Source organism: Myxine glutinosa, chromosome 9 (assembly GCF_964187855.1).
Source record: "Myxine glutinosa chromosome 9, kmMyxGlut1.1, whole genome shotgun sequence".
Classification (NCBI taxonomy): Eukaryota; Metazoa; Chordata; class Myxini; order Myxiniformes; family Myxinidae; genus Myxine; species Myxine glutinosa.
In genome coordinates this window covers 40,002,412-40,026,755 of record NC_136269.1, presented here as the reverse complement: position 1 = coordinate 40,026,755, position 24,344 = coordinate 40,002,412, and the positions used below count along the sequence as shown (strand labels likewise).

General features: G+C 43.3%; 1 protein-coding gene across 7 annotated transcripts in view; it reads left to right on the top strand.

Annotated features, from left to right (window-relative positions):
- The window catches only part of RIPOR1 (RHO family interacting cell polarization regulator 1), a 184,187-nt gene extending 159,843 nt beyond the window's left edge, over positions 1–24,344 (top strand). For 4 of the 7 annotated variants that reach the window (XM_068129257.2, XM_078784280.1, XM_068129258.2 and 1 more), the window contains exons 16-22: positions 282–420; positions 527–673; positions 6,209–6,370; positions 6,546–6,748; positions 19,025–19,108; positions 19,851–19,941; positions 22,670–24,344. In XM_068129257.2, the coding sequence (XP_067985358.2) occupies positions 282–420; positions 527–673; positions 6,209–6,370; positions 6,546–6,748; positions 19,025–19,108; positions 19,851–19,941; positions 22,670–22,767 (924 nt within the window). In that variant the 3' untranslated portion in view covers positions 22,768–24,344. The remainder of the gene's footprint in view (positions 1–281; positions 421–526; positions 674–6,208; positions 6,371–6,545; positions 6,749–19,024; positions 19,109–19,850; positions 19,942–22,669) is intronic. The other 3 variants (XM_078784279.1, XM_078784282.1, XM_078784281.1) reach the window with 1 other exon arrangement.

Below are 24,344 nucleotides of genomic sequence, written 5' to 3'. Positions count from 1 at the left end.
TTCCCTTGTATTATTTCCATGTGTACATTGTGCCAAGATTGCAACCCTCTGGCACCATAACTTGTGGGCATACGACTCTTGCGTGCATTCATGCATGCGATTTGCATTTTGTCTTTTTCATACGCTATCTGGTTGGCATGCTCATAGTATGCAGGATGCTTTTTACAGTTCACCCACGTACCAGCTGTCTTGCCTTTTATCAGCTTCCTGCTAAAAGTAAATCAATACAGATGAACTACTGCAATTGTTTTCTGCTCATGGCCTTTCGTTGCTCCTTGCAGGCAATCGGTGCACCCGGGCCTCTACGTTGTCGGGAACTCCATGCCTTGGAATGGTTAAAGCAACAGGCGTCTGTGATACGACGTGTGTGCGAATTAATGAGGAACAGGCTAAAAGTAGTCGGGCTCCAAAGTGCTAATGGTAAGCCTTTCACCATCGTGCAAAAACAATCCAGAAAATGGTTTTAATAATCTATAAACTGGCACAAAGAGGTCAATTATGTAATGGATTTGAATTTGCATTGCAGTCGTGCCTACGATGGCAATCAGAGTGGGTCTACTGGATCTTTGGCAGAAAGTGGCAGAACCCAATAACCCGTATTGGGCCCCATTGGACGCATTGCTATTTGCACTCCCAACGCTTCCCACTGCTAAACTACGACAAATGGACAGCGGTAAGATTATTCACTGGAAGTAAAATCTATTCTGTCTGCTTGTAGTTAATGCGGCCGTGGATAATCGCATTGTGATATCACCAGGCGGTTTAGTTAAACTTTTTTCAAGATCATCATTTTACTGGCTTCCTATAGGCAACGTCTGAATATTTATTTTTATGTTATTTTCAATCATTTTATTCATTTACAAGATTGTATAGTTGAAAGGTAACAAGCTCTTCTTCAAGCATTTTGTGCTGTCTATTTAGCGATATATATATATATATATATATATATATATATATATATATATATATATATATATATATATATATATATATATCTATATATATCTATATATATCTATATATATCTATATATATATCTATATATATCTATATATATCTATATATATCTATATATATCTATATATATCTATATATATCTATATATATCTATATATATCTATATATATATCTATATATATATCTATATATATATCTATATATATATCTATATATATATCTATATATATATCTATATATATATCTATATATATCTATATATATCTATATATATCTATATATATCTATATATATCTATATATATCTATATATATCTATATATATCTATATATATATCTATATATATATATCTATATATATATCTATATATATATCTATATATATATATATATCTATATATATATCTATATATATATATATATATATATATATATATATATATATATATATATATATATATATATATATATATATATATACATATACAGGGGGCTGCAAAAGTAGGTATAGAGTAAGGATTATACCAGTATTACGTTTATGTAATAATTTGTAATTTAGGTAAATGTAATTATTTGTAATATGTAATTTAGGGATTAATATGTTTATTATTATGTTTATTATTGATATGTTATTGATATGCTTGTATAATCAATAAAATACGTTTTGTGCACACGTTTTGTTTTGCATTACTGTATACCTACTTTTGCAGCCCCCTGTGTGTGTGTGTATATATATATATATATATATATATTTTTTTATATATATATATATATATATATATATATATATATATATATATATATATATATATATATTTATATTTATATATATATATATATATATATATTTATATTTATATATATATATATATATATATATATATATATATATATGATTGCTTGGGATTGATCATATATATATATATATATATATAGTTGTAGTTTGTCTGTCTCTGTCCATCGATTTAATTAGCCCCACCGGTAGTAACACCATGATATTGCATATCGTTGGAATCCTCTTCCTCTTGGCAAATAGAGGTGCAACAAAACATTTCCCAACCTCCAGGATAGGGGGTTCAGAGTGGGGGGAAGACCCCAATCCTCTCTATGTAAATGTGTATCGTATAGCGCCACCCAGTGGTAGCCAGTATTACAAATCATTGATGAATTGATTGGAATTATCTCTCTATAATGCAAGCAATCTCTGTGTGTCTGTGTGTCTGTCTGTGTGTATGTCTGTGACCGCTGTTTCTTGACAACCACTGGTCCGATCTAAGTGAAACTTGCCAGGTATATTGCTGGGGACCTGAGGATGTGCCTTTTCAAGGTTTGCTATTAATCGGACAAGTGGTTACCAAGTTATGGCCATTTATTTAGCAAACACATATGTTTTGTACGTGAACGAAGGAACAGCGAAGGACGAGAGCGAAGGAACGGCAAAGGACGAGAGCAAAGACTGAAGGAACGATGAAAGTTTTAATTTTTCTTTGCACGTATGGTCAAGCTACAGCGAAGGAACCGCGTGTGTGTTTGTTGTTCTCTTCTCTTTGTGCTTTTCCTTGCGATGAAATTGCAAAATGGCAAAATATGTTGGCGCTAATTGAAGAATTGGCCATTAAAACTAATTTGCGATTAATCGTAACTGCGATATGCGAACTTCCGGACAGTGAGGCCTTATTTTTGGTACGTATGTCAACATACGTTTGTCCACATACTTACCTCCCCACACGTACGGGCACACACTAGTAGTTCATGATTAATGTCATGGAAGTGGCTTGTGGAATGGGGGGTTAACAGGTGTCGAAAAGATCATGGTTTTGTGTGGCGGTGAAGGGGGTGTGGGGAGGGGGGGGGGGAGGGGAGTGAGCAGTGATGATGGTGGTGAACAGCTGTCTTTGAAGACCTGCATGGAAGCGTGAGATTGAAGAGAATTAAGAAGTTGGTTCCACAGGTGAGAAAGAGAAACACATGAGTGGAGTGATTGAGCATGAGCATGAGTGGAGTGAGCAGTGATTCTGGATTTAGATAGTTTCACCAGAAGGGGGTTGATGGTGGACCGCATGCAACCTGCAGACACCTGGGGTGGGGACAAAGCATGGAAAGAGCAGAGTACAATACCAGAATATAGGCGGTAGAGGACTGAGAAACCATGGGAATGATTTGCGATGGGAAAGTGATCAGCCCATAGATGCAGAGCCTCCATTTACAGTACTAGGGCATGCCCGTACTATATATAAGCTAGGACGTGCCCGTACGTGGGTGCCCGTTCCTTGCCAAAAAAAAAAAAAAAAAAAAATTTGTGTAGGGGTGTGTGTGTGTAAACATCCTAGGGCGTGCCCGTACGTGGGTGCAAAAAAACATGCGTGCAAACAACAACAACAAAAAAAAACTTTGAAACCACGTGGCAGTAACGACCACAGAACCCCCCCCCCCCCCTCTATTTACATGAATGGTTTGGTCCATTCGCAACGACCACAGAACCCCCCCCCCCCCTCTATTTACATGCAATGGTTTGGTCCAAAGCGAACGGCTTGCAGTGTTTGGTAAAGAAATCGCCATAGCTCGGTAAGTACTTGTCCGATTAATATGAAACCTTGAAAAGGCACATCCTCGGGTCCCCAGCAATATACCTGGCAAGTTTAAAGTATATCGGACCCGTGGTTGTCGAGAAACAGCGGTCACAGACAAACATACACACATACACACATACACACATACACACAGAGATTAATGGAATTATAGATAGATGTTGTGCTTTTTGTTTGTTTGTTTGTTTCTTCATCATTCCAAGCAGTTTATTGAATTTGAGGAAAATATACTGTATAAAACTGAATTTGTAGTCTGCCAAAAGAGGCTTGGATTGATCAAAGATTGGCAGTGTTCAGTTTCAAGGGAATAATACTACAAGACAGTAGTCTCACCTAGATATCTACCTGCTAATGACTGATCCCAGGATGAGACCACTCATATGTGAACACAGTCCCTCCTGTCCTCCCCTGCCATTCCAGTTGTTCCCTACAAGATAGTGTTGTTTCCAACATTGACTCGGTCTTGAGTTTATTATTCAACGATATAAGATATAAAGTACAGTATCTATGAACTGATGATAATTTAATATTAAATCCTAAGAATGTGGTAACTTTGTGCTGCCTCTTAATAATACTAGCGTGACTCGGCGCACTCCGTGCACCTCACCACACGTCATTTCAGAGGGCTAGGCATCTTTGACCATTTCAATGTCTTTTGGGTCTTCATGGTGTTTTGGATCCTCTGGGCCTTTAAGGGTATTTTGGGTATTTTGGGGTATTTTGGGGTGTTTTGGGTCTTTTGGGTCTTTTGGGTCTTTTGGGTGTTTTGGGTCTTTTGGGTGTTTTGGATCTTTGGAGTCTTTTGGGTCTTCGGTGTCTTCAGGGGCTTTTGTTTCCTCCGAGTCTTTAAGAGTCTTTGGGGGTATTTTGGTTCTTCGGGGTATTTAAGGGTCTCTGGGGTCTTTTGGGTATTTAAGGGTCTTTGGGGTCTTCAGGGTGTTTTGGGTATTCGGGGTGTTTTGGGTCTCTGGGGTCTTTTGGGTCTTCGGAGTCTTTTGGGTCTTCAGGGTCTTTGAGGTCTTGGGCTCTTGGGGTATTTTGGGTCTTCGGTGTCTTCAGGGGCTTTTTGGGTATTTTTGGGTCTTCGAGGTCTTTTGGGTCTTTGGGGTATTTTGGGTCTTCGGCATCCTCTGGGCCATTAAGGGTATTTTTGGTCTTTGGGGTCTTCAGGGTCTTCAAGTGTCTTTGTGGTCTTCAGGGTGTTTTGTGTCTTCAGGGTGTTTTGTGTCTTCAGGGTGTTTTGTGTCTTCAGGGTGTTTTGTGTCTTCAGGGTGTTTTGTGTCTTCAGGGTGTTTTGTGTCTTCAGGGTGTTTTGTGTCTTCAGGGTGTTTTGTGTCTTCAGGGTGTTTTGTGTCTTCAGGGTGTTTTGTGTCTTCAGGGTGTTTTGTGTCTTCAGGGTGTTTTGTGTTTTCAGGGTGTTTTGTGTCTTCAGGGTGTTTTGTGTCTTCAGGGTGTTTTGTGTCTTCAGGGTGTTTTGTGTCTTCAGGGTGTTTTGTGTCTTCAGGGTGTTTTGTGTCTTCAGGGTGTTTTGTGTCTTCAGGGTGTTTTGTGTCTTCAGGGTGTTTTGTGTCTTCAGGGTGTTTTGTGTCTTCAGGGTGTTTTGTGTCTTCAGGGTGTTTTGTGTTTTCAGGGTGTTTTGTGTCTTCAGGGTGTTTTGTGTCTTCAGGGTGTTTTGTGTCTTCAGGGTGTTTTGTGTCTTCAGGGTGTTTTGTGTCTTCAGGGTGTTTTGTGTCTTTGGGGTGTTTTGTGTCTTCGGGGTGTTTTGGGTTTTCGGGGTCTTTTGTTTCTTCGGTCTTTTGTTTCTTCAGGGTCTTTTGTTTCTTCGGGGTCTTTTGTTTCTTCGGGGTCTTTTGTTTCTTCGGGGTCTTTTGTTTCTTCGGGGTCTTTTGTTTCTTTGGGGTCTTTTGTTTCTTCGGGGTCTTTTGTTTCTTCGGGGTCTTTTGTTTCTTCGGGGTCTTTTGTTTCTTCGGGGTCTTTTGTTTCTTCGGGGTCTTTGGGGTATTTTGGGTCTTCGGGGCCATTTGGGTCTTCAGGGTCTTTTTGAGCCTCGGGGCCTTCAATGGAATTTTGGGGTGTTTGGGGTCTTTTGGGTCTTTTGGGTCTTTTGGGTCTTCAGGGTATTTAAGGGTATTTTGGGTATTCAGGGGTCTTGGTGGTATTAAGGGTCTTGGGGTGGGGGGATTAAAGGGTCGTCCAAGGTCTGAGGGGTCTCAGAAGTCTAAACGTACGTTTGTTACGTTTGGGGTGTTAATAATTGGACTTGAAGAAGAAGAAGACGTTTTGGTCGCATTCATAACCACATGCGTTTGATCTATTATAATAAGATATCGGGAACATTCTGTGGATGCATAATTGTTGTTCACCTAATACACTTTGATATTTACACTTATTATTTATCAATGGAGGCACCACTGATGTCCCCTGGTTCAATTGCTATTTTAACTGTAACGTTATGAAGCGATGCACTTGCCAGTTTGAGTGAAAAATGTTAATTTGGCTGTGATTTTATGTTTTTTTATTTTATCTATAACAATATTCACTGCTGTAAAATACCTCGGTTAATTGTGGTAATCTCGTGTATCGACAACGCAATCTGGGAGTTGCTATCCTGATTTTTCCCAATCGCGCAAGCCGTGCTTTGAAGGACATGGTGTGCTCCTGCAGTGCGGCAACTTTTTGCCGAGTTGCTGCTCAACTGGCAGCGGAGGCAAAATGCCAGCACTGAGGACCAGCCTCGCATCATCACCATCTTTTCGCTGGCAGCATTGGCTGAAAAAAGGAACATCACTTCCTTGGACGCGTTTCTAGTGCACCTGCTCAATCAAGGTTTGACTTGTTTGTTTTTTTTCTTCTATATTTATAGCCTTAACCCCTGTCGATACAGGAATAGCAACTAACAATGCAGCAGCAGGTCACCCAGGCAAAAGGCAAGCTCGCCTGCAATAATCTGGAAAAGTTGTATTCATTTGTTGAAAAACATGGCACCTTCTCTACCACTTAGTGTCCCTCACTGAATCGCTGGTGAGCTGCGATGGTGACACGGTGCTGCAAGCACTGACAAACGTACCTTCTACCGTGAATGAGTTGGAGCCATGCACATGGCAAGCCCTTGCTTTGCTGTTATTAGACAGGAATGGCAAAATCGAACAATCTGCGGCTGCGGCGATGAACAACGCTACCGCAGGACCGGAACTGCGAAAGAAGGTGCTGTTAATTGCTCGTTGCCTTTTGTATTTCCATTTGTTTTCATCGTCTGATCAGTTTCATATCTCAGTTGCAGCACAATATAGTACATGGTGTTATGTGGAATTATTATATGTAAGTGCAAAATTTGCTACACTAGTGGAACCAATGTTTTTTTGCATCTATATACCCTTGGCAACAAGACCTGAGTTGGTTCCATTTTTTTCAATGGCGTCTTCAGCGGCCATTTTGAATTTTAAAATGGCCGCCGTTTTTTTGCAATTTTGTATGTATTCTAATTTCTACAGTCTTAAACTACACATAGATAACTATAATTACAATAATGAAGGAAATATGAACATTTGCTTTATTCTTTTTTATCTTACAGGTATTCATAGACAAGTTGGATTTCAGCTTCACCGCCGCATAATGTCATCGTTTGAAGAGCCGCCTTTGAAGAAGCAATGCACAAGTTACGAACTTTGTGTATTCTGCCAAGAGAGAACTCCTGAACCTTTGGTTGACGTTGCTCATGCCAATTTCAAATGTGCATCATATGAAACATTTCTTAGCAGCTTACACAAAAGAGTGCAACTTGGCAACTTAAGCTTTGCGTCAGCTAGTAAGAGACTATGTGATGTTTCTTCAGTAGTACTAAAAGAAAAAAAGGCTACATGGCACAAGCAATGTTACAAGGCAGTGACAAATCGTGCTCATATCAAACGTGATGAAGTGAACTTTAGTAAATCTTGTGAATCAAAGTTTATTTCAAATCTGACGAACCGCAAGAGGGGACGACCGTCGAATCCTCAAAACAATTCTCGTGTGTGCACTCCAGAAGAGAACAAGACACCCAACCTTGATCAAGATCACACAATGCCTATCATTAAGGCACCAGCTCATGAGTGGACAACACTGGTGACAGTTCTTGAGAAGCTTTCGTACCTCAATAGTGTTGTGTGTCCACAAAACACTGGAACGATCTTAGTTACATTTGACATGGATCTTTACAAGAGGGCCCTAAAGTTAGAATATCTTCTTGACCAATATGCTGGGAAATGGATGGTGTGCCCTGGTGGTTTCCACACTGTCTTGTGTGCACTAAGGTGCCTTGGGAGGACTGTTGAGCACAGCGGGCTTGATGAAGCTTGGAGCAAGGATCTGTGCAGCACTGTGACAGTAAATCAGATACTCAATGGGAATCACCACAATCGTGCTGTTCAAGTGCATGAGCTCACATTAGAGGTATTCTTTGATCTCTGGCTTTCAGAATTTCTGAAAGAGAAGCCTGCAGTTGTAGAAGCTCTATCTGCCTGTATGGATAACTTGATAGAAGCAAACAAGAAAGAGGTAGGCATTCAGGAAGCCCATCACCAACTTCTAATGGAGATTGAACATCTAAACTTGGAAAAGCAGCTGAGTGATTTTGACAGGAGCCACAGTAAATTCCCAATGTATCAATGGGCACGAATGTACATGAGGCAAGTGTTGGCACTGATTAACTTCACACGTTCACTGAAGCAGCCAGATTTCTTCCTGTACTTGGCGTCTCTAGAAAAATTGTGCATATACTTCTTCTGCTACAACCGACTAGATTATGCTCAAAATCCTCACAACCCTCCTCCCACCTCCTTCTCAAAGCTGCCTCCTCCCCACTTCCTCTCCCTCCTATGTCATACCTCCACCTCCCCCAACCTTCTACTTTCCTCTGCCCCCCCCCCCCCCTCAAACAAACTCTCACTGTGCCTCATTCCATCACCATCAAACCTTTCGTCCTCCTCATCCTTCCCTTTCTTGTAACTCTTCTGTAATCTCTGACACACTATCAACTGCTCTTCCTACATCCCCCTCTCACCCATCATCTGACCCTACCCCTCCCCTCCCCTGTCCTGCACCCGATGCTCCCCCTCTCTCCTCACTAAACGGTATGGACCTCAAACATCCGGGGCCTTCGCTCAAACCTGATTGATCTCTCCATTCAGGTTGCTTCTGAAAATCCAGACTTGATCTGCTTAACAGAAACTTTCCTCCTTCAAGATGTCTCTGATTCCTTAATATCTCTTCCTGGTTACTTCCTCCTCCGGTACGATAGACCTGATCCTCATCCTGGTGGTGGGGTGGCTATCTTTATCAAAAACTCTCTTCCTCACTCTCCCTGCACTGCCCTCTCTCCACCCCACCCACAGGAGTACCTCTGGCTACGGCTTCCTCTCCACTCCCACCTTTTGTTCATATGTGTTCTGTACCGTCCTCCAAACAGTGATGACTCCATTTACATTTCTCTGTCGGACAACATGGACCAACTTCTATCAACTCATCCAAACTCTCTCTTCCTCATATGTGGCGACTTCAACTATCATCATGCCAGCTGGCTGGGTGTGGGTTCATCTCTCACCAGCCATGGCACCTCAGCAAAGGACTTCTGCGACTCATTGGGGCTGACACAATCTGTCAATTTCCCGACCCGGATCTCAGTCAATGGAGTATCTTCTCTTCTGGACTTGGTTATGACTAACTTCCCTGCAAATGTCTGCTGCTCTTCTTCTGCTCCAATCGGTTCTTCTGATCATGTGCTTGTTAAAGTGGACATCTCACTGGCCATTCTCAGAGAGCCTCCTCAGCGCCGACGAGTCTGGCATTTCACTCAGGCCGACTGGCACGGTCTGCAAGCAGCCATCAATCAACTGGACTGGTCTCCCATCTCTAATGCCTCTGACATCAATTCTTCCTGGGAATTCTTCCAAAGCAAACTGCTCTCTCTCATGCACAGATTTATCCCATCTCGGCTTCAGTTGTCTTACCCTTCCTCCCGTCCATGGTACACTGAATCTTGTGGTGAGGCAGTTGCCCTGAAACAACTTGCCTTTGCGTCTTGGAAGGCAAATCCAACTGAAGGCAATCTCAGTTCCTTCCACCAAGCTCGAAACAAGTGTGTTTCTACCCTCAGGAGTGCCAGGAAGCACAATCTCTCCACACTCAAGATTGAACTCTCAAACCTGTCTCCTTCCTCCAAATCCTGGTGGCGTCTGGTCAAATCCGTTTCTGGTGTTTGTTCCCCCTCCATCCCCTCCCTTACCTCAAATGGCTACACAGTTGACACCGCACATGACAAAGCCGAATGCCTCAACTCTGTGTTTGCCTCAAAATCTTGTGTCCCAAACCCATCTCTCTCTGTTCCCACCTTTCCCAGTCGAACCCAACTGCTCCTGGACTCTGTGTCCTTCTCAACTGACAAGGTGGAGAAGTTTTTATCAAACCTCGACTCTGATTCTGCAACTGGACCAGATGGCATCAGCCCTCGGGTCCTAAAATCCTGCTCTGCCGCTCTATCTCACCCTCTCTCTGTTCTTTTCACCCTCTCTTTTGCTCAAGGTCATCTGCCAGCATCTTGGAAATCAGCAAACATTACCGCTTTACACAAAAAAGGTGCAAAAACAGATCCTTGCAACTACAGACCAATCAGCCTGCTCCCAATTATCAGCAAAGTCATGGAATCCATCATTGCTTCAGATATCAAATCCTTCCTCTTCTCCAATGGCTTGATCTCTGATCATCAATTTGGATTCAGACCAGGTCATTCTACTCTGGACATGTTGCTTCTGCTGTCTCAACAATGGATGGAGGTCCTCAATGCCAAACAGGAAATCAGAGCTGTCTCATTTGACATATCACGTGCCTTCGATACGGTCTGGCACCCAGCTCTGCTCACCAAACTCACCTCCTATGGTATTCAGGGAAATCTCCACTCATGGCTTGCGGATTTCCTCTCTGGTCGTAGGCAACGTGTGGCCCTGAATGGATTTCTCTCATCTTCCCCTCCTGTTCTGGCTGGAGTTCCCCAAGGTAGTGTTCTGGGCCCTGTGCTATTTCTGGTCTTCATCAATGACCTCTCCGACTCTCTGGAAAATCCTCTCTATCTCTTTGCTGATGACTCCACTATCTGCCGCTCCATTCCTCATCCCTCAGATCGGCAGTCTGCAGCCTCCTCGCTCTCTGCAGACCTGGACAAAATCACAGACTGGTCAAACAAGTGGAACATGTCTTTCAATCCTGACAAATCTCACACTCTTACAATGTCTCTCCGAAAGGACCGACTGGACAACCCTCCCATCTACTTTGTCAACAATCCTCTCCAATAAGTTCTGTCGCTCAAGCTTTTGGGTCTCACTATCTGCCATGATCTTTCTTGGGAAAACCACATTTCCAAGCTGGCCTTCAAAGCCAGTCGCCGACTGGGCATCCTCCGTCGTGCGAAGTCCTTCCTTGGCACACCTGAGCTCCTCACCACATACAAGGCTTTCATCCGCAGCTCAATGGAATACTGTTCCCCCCTCTGGGCTGGTGCTCCTGCCTCACACCTTGCTCGGCTTCACGCTGTTGAGGCCAAAGCTTTCAGAATCATTGGAATCTCCTGTGATGTAGTCAACTCCGAGGGCCTTTCACTCACTCACCGCAGGCAGGTTGGTGGTCTTTCTGTCTTCTACCGACTCCTCTCCGGCCTTGCTCCCCCAGCTCTCTCTGTGCTCTGTCCCCCCAATATTCCTTCAGGTCGCACAAGATCTGCCTGCAACCCTCTTATGGTTAAACTGCCAAAGTCTAGGCTCTCTGCTCACCTTCACTCTTTCATTCCCCTTTTCTCCCGCCTCTGGAACAAACTCCCCCACTCCCTTCAATCCCACCCCTCCCTCCAGGTCTTTAAAGCAGCTGTTCAGCATCATCTCTTATCTTCCCCCATCGAAAACCTTGATCTTTTCTACCCCTGGTAATTCACCCCAGAGTCCTTGCAGTGTTCATATGTTTTATTCCTCTCCCACCTCCCCCCAAGTCCTCCCGATGTCCCTGCTCTCAAATGTTGTGTTTGTGTCCTTCCCCCTCTCTCCCCATCTTGTCTGCCGCTCCCCTTGTTTTTTGTGTTTTGTGTGTCGGTTTGTCTTTTTGTGTGATTAATGTTTGCTCTTTCACGGGCCTCGATCTTGTATACAAAAAAAACAAACAAAAAAAAAAAACAAGTTGTTAGCCAAAGATATTTCTCAAAAAACGTCTGTTAACTGGATATGTGTTCTGGTGGATTTTCTGTACAAGGAATGACAAAAATGCCAGAAAAAATGGTTAATCAAAGTGTTTTATGTGAAAAGATACATACAAAATTGCAAAAAATGGCGGCCATTTTGAAAGTCAAAATGGCCACCAAAGACGCCGTTGAAAAAAATGGAACCAACTCAGGTCTTGTTGCCTAGGGTATAAGGATTCCAAAAAACATTGGTTCCACTAGTGTAGCAAATTTTGCACTGCAATGACAACACCATGTACTAATACGTTAGTTAGAGGCTTCCTGATTCCTATAATAAATATCACGATATATTTGATCGAGAGGTTAATCAATTGGTGTTGCTGTTTTTTTTTTTTTTTTTTTTTTTTTTTTGCATACAAGATCGAGGCTCGTGAAAGAGCGAACATTAATCACACAGAAAGACAAACAGACACATAAAACAAATAACATCGGGAGCGGTAGACAAGATGGGGAGAGAGGGGGAAGGACACAAACACAACATTTGAGAGCAGGGACCGAGAGACATGGAGACATCGAGAGATCTGTGGGAGGGAGAGGGCTTTGGGGGGGAGGCATGTGAAGGGGGGGAGGCATGTGAAGGGGGGGAGGCATGTGAAAGGGGGGGGGGGGGTGGGAGAGGTATAAACATATGGACACTGCCAGGATTTCCAGGAAATAAGTTGGAATTTCAAACAAGGTGGATCTGGGGTGAATTAGTGGGGGTAGAAAAGATCAAGGTTATGGATGGGGGAAGATAAGAGATGGTGGTGAACAGCTGTTTTAAAGACCTGGAGGGAGGAGAGGGATTGAAGGGAGTGTGGGAGTTTGTTCCACAGGCGGGAGAAAAGAGGAATGAAAGAGTGAAGGTGAGCAGAGAGCCGAGATTTCGGCAGTTTAACCATCAGAGGGTTGCTGGCAGATCTTGTGCGACCTGTAGGAATATTTGGGGGACAGAGCACAGAGAGAGCTGGGGGAGCAAGGCCGGAGAGGAGTCGGTAGAAGACAGAAAGACCACCTACCTGCCTGCGGTGAGTGAGTGAAAGGCCCTCAGAGATAGCTTCATCGCGGGAGATTCCAATGATTTTGAAAGCTTTGGATTCAACAGCGTGAAGCCGAGCCAGGTGTGAGGCAGGAGCACCAGCCCATAGGGGAGAACAGTATTCCATTGAGCTGCGGATGAAAGCCTTGTATGTGGTGAGGAGCTCAGGTGTGCCGAGGAAGGACTTCGCACGACGGAGGATGCCCAGTCGGCGACTGGCTTTGGAGGCCAGCTTGGAAATGTGGTTTTCCCAAGAAAGATCATGGCAGATAGTGAGACCCAAAAGCTTGAGTGACAGAACTTCTTGGAGAGGATTGTTGAGAAAGTAGATGGGAGGGTTGTCCAGTCGATCTTTTCGGAGAGACATAGTAAGAGAGTGAGATTTGGCAGGATTGAAAGACATGTTCCACTTGTTTGACCAGTCTGTGATTTTGTCCAGGTCTTCAGAGAGTGAGGAGGCTGCAGACTGCCGATCTGAGGGAAGAGGAATGGAGCGGCAGAGAGTGGAGTCATCAGCAAAGAGATAGAGAGGATTTTCCAGAGAGTCAGAGAGATCATTGATAAAGACCAGAAAAAGCACAGGGCCCAGCACACTTCCTTGGGGAACTCCAGCCTGAACAGGAAGGGGAGATGAGAGAAATCCATTCAGGGCCACACGTTGACTACGACCAGAGAGGAAGTCCGCAAGCCATGCATGGAGATTTCCATGGATACCATAGGAGGAGAGTTTGGTGAGCAGAGCTGGGTGCCAGACCGTATCAAAGGCCCTTGATATGTCAAGGGAGACAGCTCTGATTTCCTGTTTGGCATTGAGGACCTCCATCCATTGTTGAGACAGCAGAAGCAGCATGTCCAGAGTGGAGTGACCTGGTCTGAAACCAAATTGATGATCAGAGATCAAGCCATTGGAGAAGAGGAAAGATTTCATATCCAAAGCAATGATGGATTCCATGACTTTGCTGATAATTGGGAGCAGGCTGATTGGTCTGTAGTTGCAAGGATCTGTTTTTGCACCTTTTTTGTGTAAAGCGGTAATGTTAGCTGATTTCCAGGATGCTGGCAGATGACCTTGAGCAAAAGATAGGGTGAAAAGAACAGAGAGAGGGTGAGATAGAGCGGCAGAGCAGGATTTTAGGACCCGTGGGCTGATGCCGTCTGGTCCAGTTGCAGAATCAGAGTCGAGGTTTGACAAAAACTCCTCCACCTTGTCAGGAGAGAAGGACACAGAGTCCAGGAGCAGTTGGGTTCGACTGGGAAAGGTGGGAACAGAGAGAGATGGGTTTGGGACTAAGGATTTCGAGGCGAACACAGAGTTGAGGCATTCGGCTTTGTCACGTGCGATGTCAACTGTGTGGCCATTTGAGGTAAGGGAGGGGATGGACGGGGAACAAACACCAGAAACGGATTTGACCAGACGCCACCAGGATTTGGAGGAAGGAGACAGGTTTGAGAGTTCATTCTTGAGTGAGGAGAGATAGTGCTTCCTGGCACTCCTGAGGGTAGACACACACTTGTTCCGAGCTTGGTGGAAGGAACTGAGATTTCCTTCAGTTGGATTAGCCTTCCAAGAGGCAAAGGCAAGTTGTTTCAGGGCAACTGCCTCACCACAAGATTCAGTGTACCATGGACGGGAGGAAGGGTAAGACAATTGAAGGCGAGATGGGATAAATCTGTGCATGAGAGAGATCAGTTTGCTTTGGAAGAATTCCCAGGAAGAATTGATGTCAGAGGCAGTGGAGATGGGAGACCAATCCAGACGATTGATGGCTGCTTGAAGACCGTCCCAGTCGGCCTGAGTGAAATGCCAGACTCGTCGACGCTGAGGAGGCTCTCTGAGAATGGCCAGAGAGATGTCCACTTTGACAAGCACATGATCAGAAGAACCGATTGGAGCAGAAGAAGAGCAGCAGACATTAGCAGGGAAGTTTGTCATAACCAAGTCTAGAAGAGAAGATACTCCATTGGCTGAGATCCGGGTCGGGAAATTGACAGATTGTGTCAATCCCAGTGAGTCACAGAAGTCCTTTGCTGAGGTGCCATGACTAGTGAGAGAGGAACCCACACCCAACCAGGTGGCATGATGACAGTTGAAGTCACCACATATGAGGAAGAGAGAGTTGGGATGAGTGGATAGAAGTTGGTCCATGTTGTCAGACAGTGAAATGTAGATGGAGTCATCACTGTTTGGGGGACGGTACAGAACACATATGAACAAAAGGTGGGAGCGGAGAGGAAGCCGTAACCAGAGGTACTCCTGCGGGTGAGGAGGAAAGAGAGCAGTGCAAGGAGAGTGAGGAAGAGAGTTTTTGACAAAGATAGCCACCCCACCACCAGGCCGAGGCTCAGGTCTATCATACCGGAGGAGGGAGTAACCAGGAAGAGATATTAAGGAATCAGAGACATCTTGAAGGAGGAAAGTCTCTGTTAAGCAGATCAAGTCTGGATTGTCAGAAGCAACCTGTATGGAGAGATCAGTCAGGTTTGAGCGAAGGCCCCGGATGTTTGAGGTCCATACCGTTAATGAAGAGAGAGGGGGAGCATCGGGTACAGGACAGGGGAGGGGAGGAGTAGGGTAAGATGAAGGATGAGAGGGGGAGGTAGGGAGAGCAGTTGATAGTGTTTCAGATGTTGCAGAAGAGTTCCAAGAAAGGGAAGGATGAGGAGGATGAAAGGTTTGCTGGTGAAGGGATGCGGCACAGTGAGGGGTTGTTTGAGGGGGGGCAGAGGAAAGTAGAAGGTTTGGGGGGGTGGAGGTATGAGATAGAAGGGAGACGAAGTGGGGAGGAGGCAGCTTGGAGGAGGAGGGGGGAGGAGAGAGAATTGGAGAGGAATGGTATGGGGGGAGCATTGAATGGGAGGGATTGGGGGGGAGTTTTGAAGGGGAGGAGTGAGGGGGGAGTTTGGTAGGGGAGGGGCAAGGGGGGAGTTTTGGAGGGAAGGGGAAAGGGGGGAGATCAGGAGTGGAGGGGCAAGGGGGGGGATTAGGAGGGGAGGGGCAAAGGGGAAGTTTAGGAGGGGAAGGGCAAGGGGGGAGTTCAGGAGTGGATGGGCAAGGGGGGAGTTTAAGAGTGGAGGGGCAAGGGGGAAGTTTCGGAGTGTAGGTGCAAGGGGGGGGATTTGGATGGGAGGGGCAAGAGGGGAGTTTAGAAAGTGGATGATTAATGAAAGACGAACATTGATAACAAATTGGGTTTGTTGTGATTTTCAAGTTAGCAATCCGGTTCAGGATGATGGAGGAGGGATGGAATGAATGTGAATTTAGACCATGTAGTGAGGGAGATGTATAAGATATTGAATTTCTTTTTTTTGAAGTGGAATGAGTTGGAGAGGAAATTGAGAAAATCCTTTTAAATAGGAAGAAAAACAGCGTGTTGTAATATACCACTGAATAAAAAACAGAAGGGGAAAGGTTAAACATATTTAAAAATATTTAAACAGAACTATGAACAATCTTATATGCACAAAAATACCAACGGGGGGAGAGCCGAGAGGGACCACCACGAGTCACGTGAACAGGGCAAATGGTGGATGGCAAGGAGATAATGGGGGTGGGGCGAACAGCACACCTGGACAGAAAATACAAGATGAGACAACAGTACATGTGGAGAAAATAAAATAAATGTTTTTGGTTTTTTTTTGTTTTTTTGGGGGGGTGGGGGGCTGGGGATTTAGAACGTTAGACAGTATTATGTTCGGGGTAGAAGGGAAAAATCCAAGAGCCCAGCAAAACACACTTAAGTTAACAAAACACCGACGGGGGTACAACTACAAGGCCACACACGAGGAGCAGAAAACGATTAATTAATTACGAGTTACAGGAAATTCAAACCAAAACTAACTATAATCAAACAATATCACATGGACGATAAAATAACGAATTGAAATTTGACAATCTATCTGGGGAAATGGGGGAGAAACACGTGGTCGAAGAACGAACGAACGAATAAGAATGAATAAACGAATGAGCACAGAGAATGTAGTCTTTTTTTTTTGTTTTTTTGAGTTGAGATTTACATAAGGAAGTAGGCTTTGGGGTGGAAAGACTGCGAAAACAGAGAACGAAAGTTATTGGATCACAAACGACAGGCGCTGAGAGAAAAACAAAGCCTCAAGGTTGTACAGTGTACACTGTACAGGGCCTCGAGACGACACGAATTAACGCGATTTTCAATACAGGTATGAAAGATTTGCACCGAAAAATCTTTGACGGGACAATATACGTACATACACCATAAAAGAAATACAGTTATAACGAAAATACAAATTGGAACAATGACTTAACTTCGATTTCGATGGAGAGCGTGGAGACCTGCGAAAAAACGAACCGTCGCCAGCAAGACCGGAAACGGAAACGAAACGGAAGTGTTGTCGACTGCAAACAAGAGGACAGTGCATTTATATTACTCTATTTTTAACAAACCCTTGAGCTTGTTTTTTAATTTTTAAATTAATGTTTTTTATTTAAATTTTTTATTTAAAAATAATTTTAAATCCAGATCTTTAAAACAGCTGTCCACCACCATCTCTTATCTTCTCCCATCCAAAACCTTGATCTTTTTTACCCCCGTTAATTCACCCCAGATCCACTTTTTTGAAATACCGACTTCTTTCCTGGAAGTCCTAGCAGTGTCCATGTGTTGTTTTTTTTACCTCTCCCACCCCCCCTCTCCCCCCACCCCCTTCCCATGCCTCCTCCCCCCTAAGCCCTCTCCCTCCCACAGATCTCCCGATGTCCCTGCTCTCTGCTGTTGTACTTGTGTGCTCCCCTCTCTCTCCCCATCTTGTCTCCCACTCCCTTTATTGTATGTTTTTCGTGTCCGTTTTTTTTCGTCATTAATGTTAGCTCTTACACGAGCCTCAATCTTGTAGACAAAAAAATAATAATAATAATTCTCCATTACTAAAATTGGTCAATTAAATGTATTTATTTATATATTGTCTGGTTATTTATGCACATACCCAGGGTCAGGTAAGAAACATGAAATAAATACCCTGCTACCCCTTCCACTCCCCTTGCAAATGTGGAGAGTTGCAATTTTCGCATGTACACATGACATAGTGCAAGTGTTTAAACTACTGGCCCCTGTTGGAGGAAGAGGGTACCGAGCATGTTGAAACAACGGCAGACGCCCCATGCTGTTGGTATTAAGCGTAAAGATGAACTGATTAGATTTTTTGGGTCACGAGGTCAAAAGTCAGAGGCCATGTAAGGTAAAAATCCTGTTACCGTGAATACTTGTGAACCAGTGTTGGAATTTTTACCAAAGTTGGTACAAGTATATATTATGATGCAAAGATGGACTGTTTAGATTTTGTCATAAATAAGTCAAAGGTCAGAGTCTGCAATAGGTTTTTGTTCCCATGATAACATTAGAGTGGCTGAATGGAACTAAGTCACACTTGGTACACGTATGTATGATGATGTAAAGATAAACGGATGACATTATGGGGTCAAAGTTCAGAGGTCCCATTAGGTAAAACCTCTGTTACTGCATTAACATGTGAAGCAGTGATGGGATTTTGACCAAACTTGATATAAGTATATATTTTGATGCAAAGATGAGCTGATTAGATTTCGGCGTCAAAGGTCAGAGGTCATTTAAAGTCAAAATGTGATACTTGAGACAGCTGAAGGGATTTAAATCAAAGTTGGTACAAGTATGTATAATGATTTGACAATGTGGGTAGAGGCATATCAGTTGATGTCTCGACGTCGAAGAGTGCCTTTCTCAGTTTTTACTTTTTTATTGAAATTCACCTAAAACAAGGCTGAAAGCCACGAAATGTAAAGGGCTACTGAGAAAAAGACGAGGAAAAAGTGGCAAAACTTTCAACTAGTCCTGAAGCAAAGAAACCTCTTTACCAGACCAATGTGCAGGAGGGGGTAACTCAGCCAGGTGGAAAAAGAAATTTCAAATTTCCCTACCCTAATTGGGTGTTTTTTAGGAGACACCATCTCCGTACTGGATGGCTGTTGGCTCCCAAAGGGAGCTCATCCGCCCTTTGTCAGGTGTTGTTTTTAGTCCTGGCAGTGCCTGTCACCCTCCCCACTCGCAAAGCCAGTGAGTGGTGTCAGTTTCATCACTGACAACCCGACCATGCAGCAGAGGTAGCACTGGGTTACATGTTACCAGGTGCAGTCCCAAAAGATTGACCTTGTTACTGAAGTTAATTTGTGAATTAATCTGAGCATTTGTGTATTGTCCAGGCTGTGCTGTGGAGTTTGTCTCTGCTGGAGGATGACAGAGAGGAGGTTCAGCAGGCCGGCTGTGTTGCACTTGCTTCTCTACAGGTATTTTGTTCTGCTTGTTTGTAGTTTTAAACACACTTGCAGCACTGATCAGATCATAAACCATTCTCTATGCAGAGTGTCGGTGATGCCGAAGCAGTTTCTCGACTGGGGTTACTTACAATCCTCAATGCGTCGCCACTCTGACACAGGAAGTCAGGGCAGGAATTTGGAATTTGTTCAGGATGCCGGCGATAGGTCGCGTACTCTTCACAAAGGACACCATGGGAGCTTTAACGTTCACCAACTAATGCCGGCAGATAGGATGCCCAGTTTAACATCTATCGTAGGGACGGCGCACATTGATGAATCGCCTTCCGTTTGAAACGCCGGGATGACTGTTTATAGCTGGACCGATATTTGATCCTCGGCTAAACAGCTTAGAGGCGAGTGTGCATACTTCTAGGTCTAGGCCATCCAGTCAGCCACTCTGCAGCACTGGTTTAACCAATAGGGTATGCTTGATATACAGAAATAACCAAATGTTGGTTTTGATGAAGTTTTAAACTGCAGTTGGGTCTTCGGCATCTTCAGTTGGGTCTGCATGTTTTGTCATGTGATATGACCATGTCATTCGCTTCTCAAATCATTGAGGATTACTTTTAATGGAGTTTTCTATAAATATGTCTCTCTGGTTTCCCATGTGCTTCTCTTGCTCTACTCATATTTTACACCCTCCTCCCTCTCTCCCACCCCCACTCCATACGCCAACCTCTCTCTCTCTCCCTCATTTACAATTGCTCAGGTGAAAGAAAGCGTGGAGCCGCTGTTGTACATGTGTCAGTCGCACAGCCAGGGTGTCTGCGATGCTGCACGGAATGCTCTCCTTTCCTTGGGTAAAGCCAGCAATGCACGTTACACCTTGAATGGAGGATAACACACAGCATCGTTTATCTATTTAGTAATTTAGTTATTGAGTAAAAAAAAAACCGTTTAGAGGCCATTTTTCGCGGGGGTTGGCCTTTTCGGGGACCGTGGTTGTTGTTGTTTTTTGGTCCCCTTTTTGAAGCAATGTTTTACGGCTGGATGCCCTTCCTGCCGCCAACCCTGTTTGTCGCCTTTTTACGATAAACAGGGAATTACCAGTGTACTGGTACTCAATTTGCCGACCTCGGAAGGATGACAGGCTGAGTCAACCCCCCTGGCGTTAATTCAGCGATTGACCGGGATTCTAACCCAGGATCCTTGGATCCTAAGCTGGCACCCTAGCCGCTAGCCCAACACAACACCAACACCAACACCGCTAGCCCAACACTAACACCAGCCCAACAATTTAGTTATTGAGTAAAAAAAACCACCTTTAGAGGCCATTTTTCCCCGCAAGCGGGGGTTGGCCTTTTTCGGGAACTGTGGTTGTTGTTGTTTTTCGGTCCCCTTTTTGAAGCAATGTTTTATGGCCGGATGCCCTTCCTGACGCCAACCCTTTTTGCCGCCTTTAACGACAAGCAGGGAATTACCAGTGAACTGGTACTCAAATTTGCCGACCTCGGAAGGATGACAGGCTGAGTCAACCCCCCTGGCGTTAATTCAGCGATTGACCGGGATTCGAACCCAGGATCCTAGGATCCTAAGCCGGCACCCTAGCCGCTAGCCCAACACCAGGGATTAGTTATTGAGTAAAACAAAATAATTACAAAATGCACTGCATACAAGTAGTTATGGGACTACATGTGCCAGAAGCTGTCATTGTGTGAGTCACATGGTTTTAATTGTAATGAAGCTTGCTTTTGTGAACCACCAAGTTGTGGTTTTGCTGCGACGTAAATTGCATTCCATGTGGCTCGACTCGGATGTAATGATTTTATACCAATTTTGCTTGGGGTGGTGGTATTCCAACTCCTTCCCATCCAAAAATGTCTTTCTCATGAGATGTAATGTTATTGGATGAGAATCTCATCTTGCCCATTAAAAAAACCCCTCGATTGTTTATTTTCTGGGTTATGTCACCTTTCCCCTGCATGCAATAAATCGACTGTTTTATTGCCATGCAGTTATTAATTCACTTTTTCCTTTCATTCCGCTTACTTGAATTAGCAGTCATAAACGTGTTGCGCACTCTATGATCCAGCAGTGGAATGAGAATAAATGATTCGGCTGTCTGGGATAGCGGGAGGTCACAAGTTCATGGAATCGGTTTTGGCTAAGTTTTAACAAAACAATCCAAATGGGCAATTCTATTTTTATTACCTTTGGCTCCTCCAATCGGTTCTTGTTTGTTTAATGTTGATAGCTCCCTCTATACTATAAATATTCCATGTATGAGCAACACCACCCTTTGGGCCTTGCTTGGTAGATTTCTCAAACTTTGGAAAACCATATCATTTTTGAAATTCCAATTGGCTTTTTGAACAGTAACCCTAAATACCATGCTTTTAAGCATCACTGATTAGCGATATTAATTGTTTTTAATGAAGAATGTAGCAAAAGGCAATTATTGGTAAATAAATTTGGTCAAAGCCAAACTCAAAAATGGCTTATTTTATGGCAAGTGCCTCGAAAGACCACCTACTTAAAAAAAAAAAAATTTCCCCGAATTGTTTGCTTCACTATGATCATCTATATGCTTCCAGAAATTGTTAGAAAACTCAGAGCTTTAATTATGATCATCCTCATATTCATGATCTATATTATAAAAGGAGTCGTGTCTGTCCGTTTCTGTTCGTTTGTTGTGTTATAACTTGAGAACGGATTAACGGATTTCAATAAATCCAAAAACGGTGGATTCGGGTAACTCCCGGGAATGTTTGTGATCCCCCCAAAAAATGTTTTTTTAATGGGTACTTGGACACGCATGTCAAAACTGCAAATGCCAACATGTGACATTGGTTATCCTTGCATGGAGAGCAGGATCTCCCAGGAACCCTTCTTTGTTAACTTGAGATTGGATTTCAATGAAACCACTCTCAGGAAGTAAACATAACTGCTTATCCCTCTCCCTACAAAGATGTTTTATCCACCACGTTGATTCCAAATCTCCATGAATCTCCACGAATCAAAATCATACATTCTCCCCATTTCTTTCATTTAATGTCTTTTTTTTAACACCAAACAACAACAACCTTTAAAAAATATATATATTCCACAAAGATTGGTGTTCCCATCAGCGAATCGACAGGTCTTATATGCTAGTACTAATAATAAGTCTTTACAAGTGAAACAGTAGACAGTAACATCAAAATAAATGGTTTTCCACACGTTAACATGATCCACAGGGGGAGGGCGTGGAGGGTGGGAAGGAAAAAGTTGATAGTGGTGAATTGAATGAAATTCATATGTGATTGAAAGCTCAACCACAAGTGTGGATTGACGACTAGTGATTTTCACCTGTGCACGTGGAATAGTGCAAGTGGTTTAACCACTGCCCCCTGCTGGAGGGAGGGGGTATTGCGATTGGGGAAACTACGCCAATCGTGAAAACAAATCCTCTCGCTCTCGGTGGGAGTGGATATTGACTCGTGCATATGAAACTCAAGGATATTCGAATGTGACTGTCGACACAGTCACCAAAGTTGAGCATATCTACCTTTGAAAGCAAAGATAACCCTGTGACTATTTCTGTTGCAGGTCCGGAGGGACGTGATGCTTATTCTCATCTGGATGAACCATCGTATTCCTTGCCTTGCTTTCTCGGTCCTGTATATCAGACCAGCACAGCTTTTTGAGGCCCGTATACCAGACCAGCAGAGTTAGACCAAATACCAAGTATATTTCACCCACAACTTCAGCATGTAGCTATTTAATTCTTCATTTCACATCGCTGCCTATGCTTTGCATAATTGAAACACTGTTTTGGCCCCAAAGGGGTCTTTTTGTTTCATTTGCACATCTGCTATTTCTGCATCTTGCTTTATGCAATGTACCATATATTATATATAATTGTGCTCAGTGGTTATCTTAAAAATAAAGTATCTGTAAAATAGTGAATCTATAAATAAAATTTTTTTTGAAGCTGTGGGATAAAATATTTGTTAAATAATAATTAAAGAAAAATTCTTTTAAAATTGCATTCTGTGATCTTGTATAGGATATAATTCCTCTGGGATTGTCGAGCACTCCGTGTGTTTCTTTTTCTGCTGACTGTCACTTCCACTGGGCTGTCTGACATTTACGTGACATTTATGGTGCAATTGTGGTTTGGGGTAATTTGTCCTTCCAAAAAGTCCCCTTTTTCATCAGTAGAAACATATGGCTCCGTTTGAGCAGTGCTATTCTGGCTTGCTGATTCATCGTGCAGGTTTTCAACTTGTAATCCGAAGGGGGATGACGAATTTGTATCGAAGCCACATAGAACCTAAATGTTCGATTTATTATTATTACTATTAGTATTATTATTATTATTTTTGTTATTATTCAGAAGAACCTGCCTGATCCTTGAAGGATTTTGATATTGTTCAAATGGGTGATTGGGAAACGGTTCTCTTCACTCAGCACAAGATATTCATGCAAGGTAGCAGGAATCCAAGAATTCCCAGCAGTCTGTTTAAACTGAGCTTCATGACAAAGGAGACTGGACCAAAGAGCTCCAACAATGACACTCCATTTTCATATTCCATTATTCTCGCTCGTCTAATGGCCTACAGAAGATGTCATCAAACCTTTTTGTACTTTGACTGTTTTTGTTATTTGTACAGTTATTTATATTTAAAATGTGGATCGTGTGCACACTCTTATACATACACACACACACACACACACACACACACACACACACACACGGTTGTTTTGCAAAGCAACGTATCCATTAGTGATATTTTGCCATTGAAGCAGGCCTGCAATTGTTTCGTCCTGCACAAGACTGATGGTTTGGTGGTGTGAAACACTGTTTGCTTGCTCACCTTGATTTCTGTGAGCAACCTTTCCGGTTGTGCGTGCAATTTCTTGTCCCACAAATCGATTTGTGCCATTCTTTCTGGTAGTTTGGACTTTTTGTTTGGTATCCAAGCAACACCATTTGCAGTATTACCTTTGTATTGTTGATTACAAAAAAAAATTGAAATATTTTAAGTGACCTAACAGTAGTCTTTAATATTCTGCTGCCTTTTTAGATCAAGGAGGTGGGTAGAGGGTTCAGTTTGTACCTCTGCTCTAAAATGCACATCTATCGCAGTTAGTTGCCTTGGTCCTGGCGACGAGCCATACCCCTACTCGCGTTTGGAACACCCTCCCTTGTCTGTTTCCTCCATGCATGGCTGTAAGCCTGCATTTACCATGATTCATTAAAACAAAAGCACTTTTTGAA